Source organism: Chiloscyllium plagiosum, chromosome 33 (genome assembly GCF_004010195.1).
Source record: "Chiloscyllium plagiosum isolate BGI_BamShark_2017 chromosome 33, ASM401019v2, whole genome shotgun sequence".
NCBI classification, from domain to species: Eukaryota; Metazoa; Chordata; class Chondrichthyes; order Orectolobiformes; family Hemiscylliidae; genus Chiloscyllium; species Chiloscyllium plagiosum.
In genome coordinates this window covers 31576629-31594045 of record NC_057742.1, presented here as the reverse complement: position 1 = coordinate 31594045, position 17417 = coordinate 31576629, and the positions used below count along the sequence as shown (strand labels likewise).

The 17417-nt window shown below is 41.3% G+C and overlaps 1 protein-coding gene across 2 annotated transcripts in view; it reads left to right on the top strand.

Annotated features, from left to right (window-relative positions):
• Positions 1 to 8199, top strand: part of LOC122539987 (sodium channel protein type 4 subunit alpha-like) — a 185520-nt gene extending 177321 nt beyond the window's left edge. For both annotated transcript variants that reach the window (XM_043675247.1, XM_043675246.1), the window contains one exon: positions 3590 to 8199. In XM_043675247.1, coding sequence (XP_043531182.1) covers positions 3590 to 5028 — 1439 coding nt within the window. In that variant the 3' untranslated portion in view covers positions 5029 to 8199. The remainder of the gene's footprint in view (positions 1 to 3589) is intronic.
• The last annotated feature ends 9218 nt before the right edge of the window (positions 8200 to 17417 follow it).

The window sequence follows — 17417 nt, the reverse complement described above, 5'->3', positions numbered from 1 at the left end:
CGATATTCCCGGAAATACATCCAGGTAAGTTATTTGGGTGGAACTGAGAAATAAGAAAGGGATGATCACCTTATTGGGATTTCTCCTTTGAATCCTCCCACTTCCTCCAGGCCAAAGGGGTAGCCATGGGCACACGTATGGGCCCCAGCTGTGCCTGTCTCTTTGTTGGCTACGTAGAGCAGTTGATCTTCCGTAATTACACCGGCACCACTTCCCACCTCTTCCTCCACTACATTGATGGCTGCATTGGCGTCACCTTGTGCTCCCGCGAGGAGTTTGAGCAATTCATCAACTTCACCAACACATTCCACCCTGACCTTAAATTTACCTGGACAATCTCTGACACCTCCCTCCCCTTCCCGGACCTCTTCATCTCCATTAGTGATGACTGACTTGACATTGACATTTCTTACAAACCCACGGACTCCCACAGCTTTGACATTTCTTACAAACCCACGGACTCCCACAGCTACGTGGATTACACCTCTTCCCACCCTACCTCCTGCAAAAATGCCATCCCATATTCCCAATTCCTCTGCCTCCGCCGTATCTGCTCCCAGGAGGACCAGTTCCACCACAGAACACACCAGATGGCCTCCTTCTTTAGAGACCACAATTTCCCTTCCCACGTGGTTAAAGAGGCCCTCCAATGGATCTCGTCCATATCCCGCACCTCTGCCCTCAGACCCCACCCTTCCAACAGTAACAAGGACAGAACGCCCCTGGTGCTCAACTTCCACCCTACCAACCTTTGCATAAACCAAATCATCCGCCGACATTTTCGCCACCTCCAAACAGACCCCACCACCAGGGATATATTCCACTGCCCATCCATTTCCACCTTCCGCAAAGACCTTCCCTCCGTGACTACCTGGTCAGGTTCACGCCCCCCTACAACCCACCCTCCCATCTTGGCACTTTCCCCTGCCACCACAGGAATTGCGAAACCTGCGCCCACACATCCTTCCTCACCTCCATCCAAGGCCCTAAAGGAGCCTTCCACATCCATCAAAGTTTTACTTGCACATCCACCAATATCATTTATTGCATCCATTGCTCCCGATGCGGTGTCCTCTACATTGGGGAGACTGGATGCCTCCTAGCAGAGCGTTTTAGGGAACATCTCTGGGGCACCCGCACCAATCAACCACACTGCCCTGTGGTTGAGCATGAACTGCTCCAGTATCTGAGAATTTGCAAATCATGCTGAACATTGTGCAATCATTGGCAAATATCCCCACTTCTGACCCAATGATGGCCGACCAAGTCTCCACCAGTCAAAAATAATCCCCTGCCTATTTTAATCCCATTTTCCAGCACTTCGTCCATACCCGAATGCCTGCCATCACAAGTGTACATCTGCATCTACCACCATTACACGCAATGAGTATCCACCATCCACTGGATTGACTGGGGTTGTTCTCCTTAGATCACAGAGGATTGGATGGGGGCATAATCGGTTAAAAGAGTTTTCCTTACAACCCCTCCAAATCTTGTGCCCTTACCTTAAATCCAGGCTTTCTGGTAATTGATTGTTCTGCCAAAGGGAAAAGTATTTTTTATGCCTATCCTGTCTGTGTCCCTTATAATTTTATCCAATTCAATCATGTCCCCATCCAATTCTGTGTTCTAACAAGACCAGCCACAGTCAATCCAATCTCTGTTCATAACCAAAACTCTCCAGTCCCGGCAACATCCTGATAAATCTCCTCTACACCCTCTCCAGTGCTATCCCTTCCCACCTATAATGTGGATTCCAGAACTGCACGCAATACTGTAGCTGCGGTCTATCCAACATTTTGCAGTTTCAGCATAACCTCCCTGCTCTTAAACTGTACCGTGGATTCATAACAAATGTTCTGGCACTGCTATTTTCTTTGGTATATCCATGATATGGGACAAAGGAAAGTCCAATAGGAAGCCCCTTTACTGATGAGGAAGTGAAATGAAGGGATATCAATTAGTCCAGAAATAACCTTGGCCCATGTACCAATATCCTTTTACATCTTCTCATTCACCCTTCAAAACAAAAGGGACAATGTTTCTCATCCAGGGTGCTCCATTGAGAATGTAGGTGAGTACTAAGGCCAAACTGTATCTGAAGGTTCTGCTGCAAACAGGACTATTGTAGTTTGGATGAGTTGCTGGTTCGAGATTTCTCTCCTTGTGTTTATCTCAGCTTCTGATATCCGCCTGCTTTTGAAGGAGGCTGGACAAAATTTTCTATTTGTTTATGCCAGGTGTAACAGTCCTGAGCAAGTGTCTCCCAATTCCCATTACCTCAAACATGTACCTCCCAAGCAGTGGCTACCCAGAGGGAAAGACCAGTAAAATTGGCAAATGGGGCATACTCTCTCCAGCACATAGACTGCAGTGATTCAAGAGACAGCTCAGCACCACCTTCTTAAAGGCAACTAGGGATGGGCAATAAATGCTGGCCAGTCAGCATCACCCATATTCCAGAAGTGAAAAAGAGTATTGGCCTGACTCATCGTGTATACTACTGAATGGTGGACCAGTATGCTGATTTCCAAGTACATTTTTTTACTTGCTTTTCTATTTGGACCTGTAGACCTGACTGTCCAAGTCTCTGGGTCAGCAACCAGCCAAGTCAAATACCAGCCAAAACCTACCATCTGTGGCTAACATGCTTCATGGATATGGCAGTTCTCTCCACCTCCTATTGTTGCCCGGCTTGCTATGTTCTTCCAGTCTCCTTCAAGTCTACCTTGGATTCCAGCATCTGCACTTTTTTTTGTCTCTAATCAAGTATTCTTTTCAATGACACATCAGTGTTATCCCACAGAGAGCTTCCCCGGAGTGAAAAAATCCTTGTTGCCATCTCTCGCTATCCAGTTCAGTCAAAAAGTTGGGAGGGAGTGATTTGAAGCTTTGCACACACAAAGACAAAATATCCTGCATAAAAGCAACAGATCTGTTAGCCCCTGAGTAGAAATAGGATAAAGACAGAAATTGCTGGAGAAACTCAACAGGTCTGGTAGCATTAGTGCAGAGAAAACAGAGTTAACATTATGAGTCTAGTGACCCAATTCAGATTTGGCCTCGTAATGTTAACTCTGTTTTCTCTGCACTGATGCTGTCATACCCGCTGAATTTCTCCAGCAATTTCTGATTTTGTTTGTGGCTGGTATTTGCTTTAATTAAGAAATAGGGCAAAAACTAATGTTTCAGGTGCAGACTCATTTTCGGGACACAGTACCAGCATTATCTGTATTTTATATTGTATAGTCAATGGCTTGCCCGAAAGTGGGCACTGATATAATGCAACATGCCAACTCTTTGCCACCCAAATTTCACAGTGTCAACATCAATCTTAATACATTTATTCTGGGAGACAGATTTAAAAATAAAAATTAGAAATTAAAGATATTGGAAATGCAAACAGTTGGCTACCATCATAAAACTAGTGATCTAATCTATCAGTGGGAGCTAAGAAATCAATATATTTTTCTCTTCCATGTTGACAAGCGCACTGCACTTTGCATTTTTGTTTCAGACATCCACCATTTGTAGTTATTCTTTGTAGATTGAAACAATTATTCATATCACTTCTTTTGATTTGTTTCAGGTATTATGTTGGCAGATATAATAGAGAAGTACTTCGTATCACCTACTCTGTTCAGAGTTATTAGATTGGCCAGGATTGGTCGGGTCCTGCGACTTATCAGAGGAGCTAAAGGAATTCGAACTCTGCTATTCGCCTTGATGATGTCACTTCCTGCTTTGTTCAACATTGGCCTTTTGCTGTTTCTGGTGATGTTCATCTATTCCATTTTTGGAATGTCCAATTTTGCGTACGTGAAAAAGGAAGTAGGCATCGATGACATATTCAATTTTGAAACCTTTGGCAACAGCATGATCTGCCTGTTTCAGATCACCACCTCGGCTGGGTGGGATGGTCTGCTCTCGCCCATTATGAACAGCGGACTCCCTGATTGTGATCCTAATATAGCTAATCCAGGGACCGATGTTAAAGGGAATTGTGGAAATCCACCAGTCGGGGTCGTCTTTTTTGTCAGCTACATCATCATTTCCTTTCTGATTGTGGTGAACATGTACATCGCCATCATCTTGGAGAACTTCAACGTGGCCACTGAGGAGAGTGCGGAACCACTTTGCGAGGATGACTTTGAAATGTTCTATGAAGTCTGGGAAAAGTTTGACCCGGAGGCCACGCAATTTGTCGAGTACGCCAGATTGTCGGACTTTGTCGACACGCTGCAAGAGCCATTGCGAATTCCCAAACCGAATAAGATCAAGCTGATTACCATGGACTTACCGATGGTGTCAGGTGACAAGATCCACTGTCTGGATATCCTTTTTGCATTGACCAAGGAGGTGCTGGGTGAATCTGGAGAGATGGACACTCTGAAGGAGTCTATGGAGGAGAAGTTCATGGCTGCCAATCCTTCCAAGGTCTCGTATGAACCCATAACCACCACGCTTCGGCGGAAGCAAGAGGAGGTTTGTGCAATCAAGATTCAGCGAGCGTTCCGGCGTCACTTGCTGAAACGCTCTGTCAAGCATGCATCCTATTTGTACCGCCGGAGTGCGACTGATGCAATTCTCCACCATGAAGAGGCTCCAGAGAAAGAAGGGCTGCTTGCTGCTCGACTGAGTCAAAACTACGGTATATACCAGCCTGGCATAGTAGCTCCACCACCTTTAGCTCTGGAAGAAGCAACAACTCCTATAGAAGTATTAGCAACTCCCACAGAAGGGACAACTTCTACAGATGAAACAACAACTCCTATTGAAGGAGCAACAACCTCTACTGAAGAAGCAGTGACACCTATAGAAGGAATTCCCATTGACACAGCAGCAACTCCTCGAGAAACACCAGCAACAGATGCAGCAGCGATTCACCAGAAAATGGCAGTTACCCCACTGGAAGCAGCCATACGCCCTCTAGAAGCTGCAATTACCCCTCTAGAAGCTTCAGTAAGTGCAGCCAAACCAGAAGACTGGATTCCTGAAACAAAGGACATTAGAGAATCAATTGTATAATTGGGGTTGAAAGTACTTGTAATGAAACAAGCATAAAAAACACAGCACAAGGTGCCAAGCTGTCTAGCACTAGTGCCTTCAAGAATGCTACTCCGTCTCTAGTTTTTGAGCACTGAGATTGCAGTCTACAAATGGGGAGTGTATTGTGCAACTGATCTTTGCAGTACAAGCCAGGAGGATCTACAGTACATTTACAGCCCTTGAGCCAGAGAAAAATGCCATCTTTTAAAAAGAATCTCTCTAACATTCTTGACTGTAATCAACACTATGACAAAGTACTTAGCTGAAACTGGAATATGCATCTCTGCAGTCTCACAATTAGCCTTGTGTATAAGAGAGTAACATAGACTGTTGCTGTCCATACAGAGATGTTTTGGACTATGTCCACTTCTTCAGGAAAATGTGGTTGATCCTTGTACAGTAATTGGATTTATATCAGATCTCCTGATTTTAATTAATGCTGAACGTTAACCAAGGTGGCCTTTTGATAGTCATGGAAACAAAATCATTATCACATGGTAGGTTAGCCCAAAGATCATTACTTCAGTTTCATTTCAAAGTTGTTCAACTTAAAAATCCACTTAGCTCTTTCAATACTGTGCTTTTACTAATCAAATAAATGACAGATGTTTAAAATATATGCAGCATTCAGATTATCGTTGAAGATTAACTTTCATATAGTACATTTCTATTGTACGAATGAATTCAAAATGAAAAGCCACTTAATTAATAGCTATGTTATAATCTTTCTGAAACTCAGCTGTTCAGATACTATTTTAAATATAATAATTTTTGCATGCTGCAAGACACCAAAATAGATCGGCATTCAACAAGTCTCTCAATTACGGTTCTTTGGTGTAAATGCGTTAGACGGTGACACAAGTTCTGTCTGCAGTATGTGGAGCCCGATATGGTACATTAATGTATCAGGGTAGATATTGTTACTGCTGTAATGATTTTTACTGCCACTGTGCAATTTGTCAAATCCTGAGTCCTTCCTTTAGTTCAAGTTGAAGTAACAATTAAATTCTGTTGCAACTTCACCAAGAAGAACAGTCCTTTGCTTAGACGAACATAAAACATAGATTAAACATACTGATTCTAAAATGTTGATTCGTTAACAGTTTGCTTTCAATCAGTGAATTACTCATAACAACCTTGAATACTCTCTTTGTGAACATATTAAAGAAGATTTTTCCAACTCTATTTAATGTAGATTCTGTGTCACAGCATCACAGATCTCTGCACTTTCAGCTTGTAGTGCTTCGAGAAATTGGCTTGAAAGTTAAAACCTGAAGATCTTTTGAAATAGATTTGGTAAATGAGGCAAATTTGGAACTCTTGCAATTTGTTTCTCAGGAGTACAGCATATTTGACTAAAATTAGACAGCTGAGAGGCTTGCACCCAGCCTGAGAGAAAGGTTTTTATTGATGTTGCTATGGATAAGAAAAGACCCTCACAATCTTTATTTAACTTCCCACGTTTTTGGCTAATTTCAGACTTGTGCATCCATAATTTTTTCCCCACCTCCTGGGATAAGTAACAAACAAGAGACCTGTAGCTAATCAAGGAGTCCTCTGATAATAAAGTCTCTCTGACCTCCCATGTGCAATCAAACATTCTGTCAGCACACTAAGATAGCACATGGTTTTCCAAATTACTTTATTCTTGCCTTCCATATATCATTGTCGCCTCATTCTTCAGAAATCTACCTTTCTTGGAGATCCAAAGAAACCAGTCTACCACATGACCACTGGAATCTTCTACCACAATTTCCCCCTCTCTGGGAAAGATAGTCAACTGCATGCCCTGCTGTCTCAGTTTGTAGAGTTGGCACCTGGTAATAATCCATCCCATCACCTCAAACATACTCTCAACTTGCATGAAGTCTCTAATTTCTAGAATCATTAATAAAAGTTTTCATATAGGGTCATCAGGAGCTGGAGTAGACCAGTCAGCCTTTCAAAGCTGTATTCATTCGTGTAGATTGTCATTGATGTGTACCTCAACTCCATTGTTCTACCTTTGGTCCATGTATTCCAGATACTGTTCGCTAACAAAAATCTCACCACCTCAATCTTGAAAGCTTCAATTATCCTGGCATTCAGTATTTGGAGAGAATTCTAAATGTCCACTACCCTTTGTGTGAGATTGGTCCTTAATTTTGTTTCTAAATGGCCTGGCTTTAATATTGGCACTATTCCTTTTTGTTCTTGATTCTTCAACTCAAGTAAGTTGCTTCTCCACGTACATTCTACCCTTCAACATTTTATACTCCAGGGAATACAATTTCAGTTCATGCAAACTGTCCTCCTTGGAATCTGACCAACATCCATGTTCATAGGTTTCTAACAGTAAGGAGCTCCTGGACAACAATGCTGTTGACCTAAGTCTTTGGGAAATGTGAAAGTTTAAGGTCAACAAGTTCATATAGAATTTGCAGTGTGTAAGAAGTGTCACATCACACCTGAGAGCCTTAGACATTTTACCAGAATAATGTTTGGGCTCTTTTAACAGAATAAAATATTATCAACATATCCATATGATTGTGACACACCAACTTCATCACTTTATGGTCACATCTTGGGCAACCCATTTTTAAACTTGAACTTGAACAAACTGCAAGGAGGAAGTGTTGCAAATATTCACCCTACGCCTGAGGTCAAATCTGTGTCATGCAAACTTGTTGAGGAAACTTGCTGGTTTTAATCCAAAAGAGAAAATGCTGGAAAATCTCAGCAGGTCTGGCAGCATCTGTAAGGAGAGAAGAGCTGATGTTTCGAGTCTAACTGATCCTTTGTCAATTTGCTTTTATTGCTGGTTTTAATGCTGAGTTTTCGGATCAGGTTAAATCAATCCGCCACTCTGGTATTAACTCCAAATTGATACTAAGGTTGGAATTACTGTTCAAAGCCTGCTTTCAGACAATTGTCCAGAGGGCAAAAACAGTCAATAGAGGTTTTTTTTCTTTACAACAGTGCTTTGTGATTATAGAAGCAGGATTCATTAGCAGTCGTACTTTTCTGCAACAGTGCTAGATAGTTGATAACGAGTTGAAAGACCATTTATATCTCTTCCTAACCTCAATCAAAATAAAACTTGGGAGAGCCATAAAACAGGGAGAAAGTGAGGACTGCAAATGCTGGAGTACCAGAGTTGAAAAATGTCATGCTGGAAAAACACAGCAGGCCAGGCAGCATCCGAGGAGCAGGAGAATCGACGTTTCAGGCATAAGCCCATTCCTGAAGAAGGGCTTATGCCAGAAACATCGATTCTCCTGCTTCTCGGATGCTGCCTGGCCTGCTGTGTTTTTCCAGCACGACATTTTTCAGAGCCATAAACAGCTAACTTACTATCACAGTCAAAATTAGCTCTACTGAATCATTAAAATTATCAATGAAATTTCTTCTATGGCAAAACATGATCCTGCCCCTTGTCCTATCTTATTTAGTTTTGATTTAAGAGAAAGGCTGTAAACCTAATTAACTGTTTATACAATGAGTACCTACTTGCCCCTTGTCCTTGCTGGCACATAATGCCCATTCAAATTGGGGCAGAATGATATGACTGAAGAAACAGCGGTAATCTGTTTGTTATGGTGTTATTACAGTTGCTTCCCCTGATTATGCTGTGCTTATATGAATAAATCCAACAAAATAAGACACTATATCTACAGAAACTGAACTTAGCAGAAAGAAGTACCAAATGATAAAAAAAGGCAGGGCAAATGCTCAGGTGACGTGTTCAATGAGACAAATGTGAAATCATTTGGTTTTCAGTATATTACTATTTATTTTTTTAATTGTTCTTCTGTCATTTAAATTTCTCAATTGAAGATCGGAATTCTATCTGAAGCTCATAGTCTTATTTTTGCAGAAGGCTAGCCTGCATTGGGATAATTCCAATTACTGGGAAAATGACAGTGCTTACAATATTCTCAAAGGTGAGAAATAATTCCTGTGCACACAGCAAAATGTATTTATATATATTTATTTATATATATATATATAATTGTATCAGGCAAGTTTTTGTTTGTAAATATTGCTTAATTCTTATTCATTGACAACATGTGGCACAGCTGTTTTATTTTTCATTTATTACTGAGCGCAAAAAGCCTTGTTGATAGGCAATACAACAGATCACTAATCAAGATGCACAACAGTACATACTACCTTGCTATGACAAATTAGTGCATATCTTGGATTTAGTTAAACCATTCAACTATATATGCATTGATTTCAGTTCTGATCATCCCTCATTCTTGTTTTCTTTTATTAAATTTTGTGCCTTGTGAACCAACTTTAGGAGGAAGTAAAGTTTTCTTGGTGCGAGAAAATGTAATAGGCCAGTCACCAATGGTTAGATAAAGTCTGCAGTCACTGTATAATGTGAGGCCTGCCGGTCAGGCAGAAATAGGGGTGGTGAGAATGAATGCATCAAAGTCTCCTTCTCAAAATATCAAAACGCCTGGAATATGGAAGGGCCATTTGCCTATCAATATCATTCAGTTCATCAGCTTCACACTGTTCAGAAAGTTCAGAAACTCCTTTGTGAGCCATAAGTATGTTGATCTGGTACATAGGTGCTGGCATTGACCAGTTGGCCAAACAGTCTGTTTGCAGTATGCTCTGTAATTACGTGCAATAATTACTCTTCCATGGCCACGTATCACTGTGTATTAATTCACTTGCTTTTCAGAAATACTGACCATTTCCTTTACCTTCCTGCAGTTCCATATCTTCTCAATAATTTTCTCTAAACAAATAGGATAGAATTTATAAATGTATATTGTCTGTGGAAGTAATGGTTTCAGTGGCAGTTGCTAATTCCATGCTTGCCTAAATTTTTATGAGAAGCAGTTATTAAGCTAAGGACTTCACAAAATATGTCATTACTGCTGACAAATATGTTTTGTTTTTGTTCAGATCTCATGCACTATCAGGTTCAGAGCCTTCCATGCCAGTCAAGTGACAAATCTAAATCACCATCCTAAAGTGAGCTTAAAATTAAAGAAAAAATTGTATATTTCTGACCCAGATATTTCATCAGCTATTGCTTTATACTTAGTGATGATGCTAGTGATGATTCTGAGTAAATAAATTTAGCTGGAGCTTACCAGTGCAGGGACAACTAGTCAAATGTCCTCCTTCTGTGCAGTAACAATTCTTTGATTCTGAAAATAATTTTTAAAAATATAGATAACCCTTCTTCATTGCCATTGTTTTGGTAACAAGGCAATATCGATTTAAGGTAATTGACGGAAGAACCAGGGAGGCACATTAGTATGATTGCTGCTTTGAATGTTAGTTTGGCCTGGAATACACTGCCTGCCTAGATGGTGGAAGCAGATTCACAAGTAACTTTCTAAACCAAATTGGAAAAACTTGCAAGGCTGTGGAGAAAGTGCTCAGGAATGCAAACTAACTGGATAGCCAAGGCAGGCATTATGGACTAAATTATGTGTCATAAAATTGTATAGTTCTATAACAAACTTACTCAGGCCAACCCTTCTGTAAGTGTACTTCAGATAGCTTTTGGTGGTATTAGAATGTTACTTCTTAAGCTTGATCATCAACCCAATCTGGACACTTGGAGCCAATTTTATTTTGAAACAGCAAGGTTTCTGTTTTGTTTTTGGTTATTCAATGTTCAATTGTGTAGAAATTTGTAGCAAGCATCTCAGGATAAATTGTAGACTGGGCTACTCATCAGTTTATAAAGATCGATTTTCACTGTCCCCATTTGAGAGGAACTGGATGATTGCACTCCAGACATGACAGTGCTTAATTAAACCATCCTGTTCCTGATCCTGTTACATTTGCTGCTGTTTTCAGCTGGTCCTGGAATTTGGTAGCTCATTTTAGGTTGCACTTCATTGAGGTTTGATCCTACTAACATCTTACCACCAAGCACAGCAACCCATTAAAACATTAGATTTTCAGCTCCTTCACTGACAAGCACCTGTCCCTCTACCTTCTCCCCCACCCTGATAAGCAGTTTCCTGTGGCCTCTGAATGCTAGTTTATTGGCTCCAGTTCACCAAAGTGAATGAAGTCCATCAATTAAATTGGCTTGGGCCCCTTGTCAAGGGTTATCAGGCAATATGACCTTTCTGTCCTTTGACAACCTGGTGCTTGCAAAAGTTAAAATCAAGGCCATGGCGGCACAAAATATTGTTGGAACTTCAGCTTACTAACATTATGCATTGAGTTCCTCACATCAGAGTGAACCTGCTGTTGGGATTGTAGAATAGAATAAAGTTACCCCTTTCCCTCCTGTTCTCTTCAAAGATGCAGTGGTCAGCTCAGGGTCACAAAATTATTCCAACAGCCACTGACAACTTTACATTATGCATTGAGTTCCTCACATCAGAGTCAACCTGCTGTTGGGATTGTACCCCTTTCCCTCCTGTTCTCTTCAAAGATGCAGTGGTCAGCTCAGGGTCACAAAATTATTCCAACAGCCACTGACAACTTTACCTTTTACTTCTATAATTCTCTTTTTAAACCTGTCAGCATTTTCATCCCTCACTCTTGAAATACTCCTTAAATTACACCCTTCAATTGCTCCTCCGATTCACTCGGTGCCCCTTTATCATTTGCACCTTCTGTGAAGTAGAGCTCAGTACTATCTAACTGTAGTTAGTGCTGTGTTGTTGGCAATAAAGCAACAAGTTTGCGTACAGCAGATGCCAAAGACTGACGAATGGGGATGCCACCACTGCCATGCTTCCTCTTTGAGTCACACGCATTCTGAATGGGACGTATATTGCTATTCCTGGGTCAAACTTCCTGAGCTCTCTCCTGGGGAGCATGAGGGGGAGAGTACCTGTAAAATATGGCCAGCAGCAGTTCAACAAGGAAGCTCACAACCATCTACTCAAGACCAATCAGGAATGGCCATCCACATCCTGTGAATGAATAAGAAGAAGCAATGAGATAAATGATCATAGAATCTCCTTGATTGTTGTGAGTTGAGGGATAAATATTGTCCAGGACACTGCAGAGAAGTCTCCCACACGTCTCTGAGTAGTGTCATGTGATCTTTTATGCCTATCTGTGAAGGCACATGTCGTTTTAACAGATTATCCAAAATGTATCATCCCCAACAGTGAAACACCGGCACAGAATTTATGGAGTGGAGCCTGAGTCCAAAATGTAATGATACAGGAGAGAAAAGATGTTTGTATACAATTCCTTGTTTACCAGCAACAATATTGGACTCCAATAAATAATTAACTGTATGAAATGCTTGGAGATATTTTATCTGCATGATAAGGTATGGACATGAATGGAACATAAATGTACATTTTGTTTGGTACCTTACTGAATAATTGGTTCATTACTGCAATTGTTAAAATAGGAGTCAATGGGATTATATACAACTGCATTAAACCTTTTACTTTTACAATCAACTTTAAAGTCTCAATGAAAATTGTTGTTTTCCTGCTATGGGTTACAAATATTACATTTCCATCAAAAACTTTGTATTGACAAATGTGCCTCTGTTCTACCCCAATTATTTTTTGCTTTGCTTTTGGAGACCTGATGGCTTTGCAATGTTTTGACCCAGGGCTGTATTTTGTAAACACTGTACCTGCACTGCACCAATTCTTAGATTTAATCTCCACGGTCTACACAGGTTTGTGGTAAGGCTGCTTGTCTGTAATGTACATTACTAAATTTAAAGATGTAAAATGTATCAATAACGAAGGAGAAAAGATTTTTAGAGGAGAAAATGAAAATTTTCCCTGTGAAATTGTAATAAACTATACATTAATAAATATATTTGCTTTTCATGATTTCTTATTATGCATCTATTAGCATATGCTGAATGCCATGAAATCACACAGACAACCACTAAGTATACCAGTCCAACAATATATTACCATGTGTAAACTACCTTTCAATGATCTTGTCACTTCATAGTTTTCACATTTTAAACACATTTACTCATTGGTGTTAGTATTTATTGTAAATTATAATTGGATTGATTTTCATTTCCTTTATTTAGACAACCTGGCCCAAACAAAATCCACGTAACTACACAAATTCTCTGGGTCTATCCTATCACCAATCTTACCAGGATAAATTCTAAAACTTAATTGACTGGATTTGGGGCAAAGATTTCAGATCACTCTGAGGGACAATTTTCTCACCAGTCTCCCAAGACACACAGTAACATCTCTTAATGTGAATTTTATGGTAAGAAACAGTGCTGTTACCTAGTGGAATTCAAGAGGACTATTAACTCACCCTCAGATCAGCAACAAAAGCAACATTCAGTTAGTTTCACCTGTTTATCCTCTCTCCCTTTCCCTACTGGAAACACTGTAGGAACAGAAAGACCTTGGTATCCATGTGAATAAATCATTAAAGGTGGCAGGAAAGGTAGAGCTCAGTTAAAAAAGTATACAGTTTCCTGGCCTAATTGATAGGGGCAAGAGCAAGAAGGTCATGCTGAACTTGTATGAACTTGGCTAGAGCACATATGACAGTGTCCCTACCTCTAGGTCAGAACTTCTCAGTCAAATCCCATCTACCCCATGCTTTGTAACATGTCTGAACGGGTTGATTAAGAATAGTTAATGGACCACAGGTGGAGTTTCAAAAACATTTCTGGGTGCCACACTTTAGGATGGATATGAACAGCTTGGAACAGATTTGAGTGTGAAAATAGATAAGTTTCCTGGGCCAGATGGGATTTATCTTCTAGGAGAAAGTGAGGACTGCAGATGCTGAAGATCAGAGCTTAAAAATGTGTTGCTGGAAAAGCGCAGCAGGTCAGGCAGCATCCAAGGAACAGGAGAATCGACGTTTCGGGCATAAGCCCTTCGGCGAGTCTCCTGTTCCTTGGATGCTGCCTGACCTGCTGCGCTTTTCCAGCAACACATTTTTAAACTCTTCCCTCCAAGGCCCCAAGGGATCCTTCCATATCTGCCACAAATTCACCTGCACCTCCGCACACATCATTTACTGTATCCACTGCACCCGATGTGGCCTCCTCTATATTGGGGAGACAGGCCGCCTACTTGCGGAATGTTTCAGAGAACATCTCTGGGACACCCGGACCAACCAACCCAACCACCCCGTGGCTCAACACTTCAACTCCCCATCCCACTCCGCCAAGGACATGCAGGTCCTTGGACTCCTCCATCGCCAGACCATAGCAACACGACAACTGGAGGAAGAGCACCTCATCTTCCGCCTAGGAACCCTCCAACCACAAGGGATGAACCCCGATTTCTCCAGTTTCCTCATTTCCCCTCCCCCCACCTTGTCTCAGTCCCAACCTCCGAACTCAGCACCGCCTTCCTAAACTGCAATCTTCTTCCCGACCTCTCCGCCCCCCCCACCCCTATTCTGGCCTATCACCGTCACCTTAACCTCCTTCCACCTATCGCATTTCCAACGCCCCTCCCCCAAGTCCCTCCTCCCTACCTTTTATCTTGGCCTGCTTGGCACACTTTCCTCATTCCTGAAGAAGGGCTCATGCCCGAAACATCGATGCTGCCTGACCTGCTGCGCTTTTCCAGCAACACATTTTCAGCCTGGATGGGATTTATCCTAGGATCCTCTGGGAAGCCAGGAGGAGATTGCCAAGCCTTTGGATTGATCTTTAAATCATCATTGTCTACAGGAATAGTGCCAGAACACTGGAGGATAGCAAATGTGGTTCCCCCATTCAAGAAGGGGAGTAGAGACAACCCTGATAACTATAGACCAATGAGCCTTACTTCAGTTGTTGGGAAGTGTTGGGAAAGGTTATAAGAGATAGGATTTATAATCATCTAGAAAAGAATAATTTAATTAGGGATAGTCAGCACGGTATTATGAAGGGTAGATCGTGCCTCACAAACTTTATTGAGTTCTTTGAGAAGGTGACCAAACAGGTAGATGAGAGTAAACCGGTTGATGTGGTGTATGTGGATTTCAGCAAGGCGTTCAATAAGGTTCCCCACAGTAGGCTATTGTACAAAATGCGGAGGAATGGGATTGTGGGAGATATAGCAGTTTGGATCAGTAATTGGCTTGCTGGAAGAAGACAGAGGGTGGTGGTTGATGGGAAATGTTATCCTAGAGTTGAGTTACTAGTGGTGTACCGCAAGGGTTGGTGTTGGGTCCACTGCTGTTTGTCATTTTTATAAACGACCTGGATGAGGGCGTAGAAGGGTGGGTTAGTAAATTTGCAGACGACACTAAGGTCGGTGGAGTTGTGAATAGTGATAAAGGATGTTGTAGGTTACAGAGAGACATAGATAAGCTGCAGAGCTGGGCTGAGGGGTGGCAAATGGAGTTTAATGCGGACAAGTGTGAGGTGATTCACTTTAGTCGGAGTAACTGGAATGCAAAGAACTGGGCTAATGGTAAGATTCTTGGTAGTGTAGATGAGCAGAGAGATCTCGGTGTCCATGCACACAGTTCCTTAAAAGTTGCCACCCAGGTTGACAGGGTTGTTAAGAAGGCATACAGTGTTTTAGCTTTTATTAATAGAGGGATCGAGTTCTGGAAGCGTGAGGTTATGCTGCAGCTGTACAAAACTCTGGTGTGGCCGCACTTGGAGTATTGTGTACAGTTCTGGTCACCGCATTATAAGAAGGATGTGGAAGTTTTGGAAAGGGTGCAGAGGAGATTTACTAGGATGTTGCCTGGTATGGAGGGAAGGTCTTATGAGGAAAGGCTGAGGGACTTGAGGCTGTTTTTGATAGAGAGAAGAAGGTTGAGAGGTGACTTAATAGAGACATATAAGATAATCAGAGGGTTAGATAGGGTGGACAGGGAGAGCCTTTTCCCAGGTATGGTGACAGCGAGCACGAGGGAGCATAGCATTAAATTGAGAGGTGATAGATATAGGACAAATGTCAGAGGTAGTGTCTTTACTCAGAGAGTAGTAAGGGTATCATTGCCTGCAATGATAATAGATTTGCCAACTTTAAGTACATTTAAGTCATCATTGGACAAGCATATGGACGTACATGGAATAGGCTTCAGATTGGTATGACAGGTCGGCGCAACATCGAGGGCCGAAGGGCCTGTACTGTGCTATAATGTTGTATGTTCTATGGAAAGAGTGCAAAAGAGATTTACAAGAATGATTCCAAGGATGAGATGTTTCAGTTATGACATTAGACTGGAGAGCTTCAGACTAATCTCCTTGGAGAAAAGAAGGCTAAGAGGAGATCTGTTAGAAGCTTCCATATCATGAGACGATGGTGTCGATAAAACCCCTGCTATTCATAAAAAGATCAAGAATGAGAGTGCACATTTGAAGTGATTTGCAATGGAAGCAACTGTGATATGAAGAAAAAACTTTGTCTCACAATGAATAGTTTGTGCCTGGAAATGCAGTAGAGGAAGGTTCAGTCGAGGCATTCAAGAGAATTGTATGATTATTTGAATAGATGCAATGTGCAAAGGTATGGGGAAAAGGTAGGGGAATGGTACATGATGCTCATTTGATTAACTGGTGCAGACACCATGGGTCAAACACTTCTGTGATTCTGTCACTTACAGAAATCGGAAAAGATTTAACATTTTTCATTCCTTAGACTTGTTTGGATTATATTCTCCAACATAACAACTGTACTTCAGAGTACTTCTGTACAGTATGTTCAGACATTCTGGGGATATGAAAGGTGCTTGTATAAATGCAAGCCAATGCTTTCTTCATTAGGCATTAGTAACTTTCCCGAGGGGTTTTCGCTATAAATGTAGTGACACCGACCCTGTATACATCACCAGTGATGCCACATTTAAAGAATCAAATTTCATTGACTCACGATGAAAATATTCAGGAATGAGCTTCAACTAGGATTACAAGCTCTCATTTCTGAGGGAGACTGACAAAGAAGTTCGAGGTGAGTGTGATCCACATTACGAACGCACTAAAAACCAGGATATGTTGATGTGAGGCTCCTCATTGCTCCCTGACATAATTAGCACCTTTCATATCCCCAGTATGTCTGAACATACTGTACAGAAGTACTCTGATTTTTTTTTTCCCTGTTGTACTTCCTTTAGTTCTTTTGTAACCACGATGATGCTGGAGAATGGGGACTTTTTTACACTTGTCACTATGCTCATATACTGTTATACTTGAGTACATGTGAGAATAAAATCTAAATCTAAGATACATACTTTGTCACTCTATTTAACATACCAATGCAATTAAAGTAAATTCTAATAACGGTAATTAAAATCCTACATAAAAAATGTGTTTATTCATTCAAGTCAATGAAATAATGCATATTGTTTCAAAAGTCATCAACAGGGTGACATGCTTTGAAGTTCTATTAGAATATTTGGTCTTCAATGTTTTTCTCTTCCACTCAGAAGACATCACTCATATCTCGTCTCTACCTTTCCCTTCCACCCTTTTGATTCTCTAC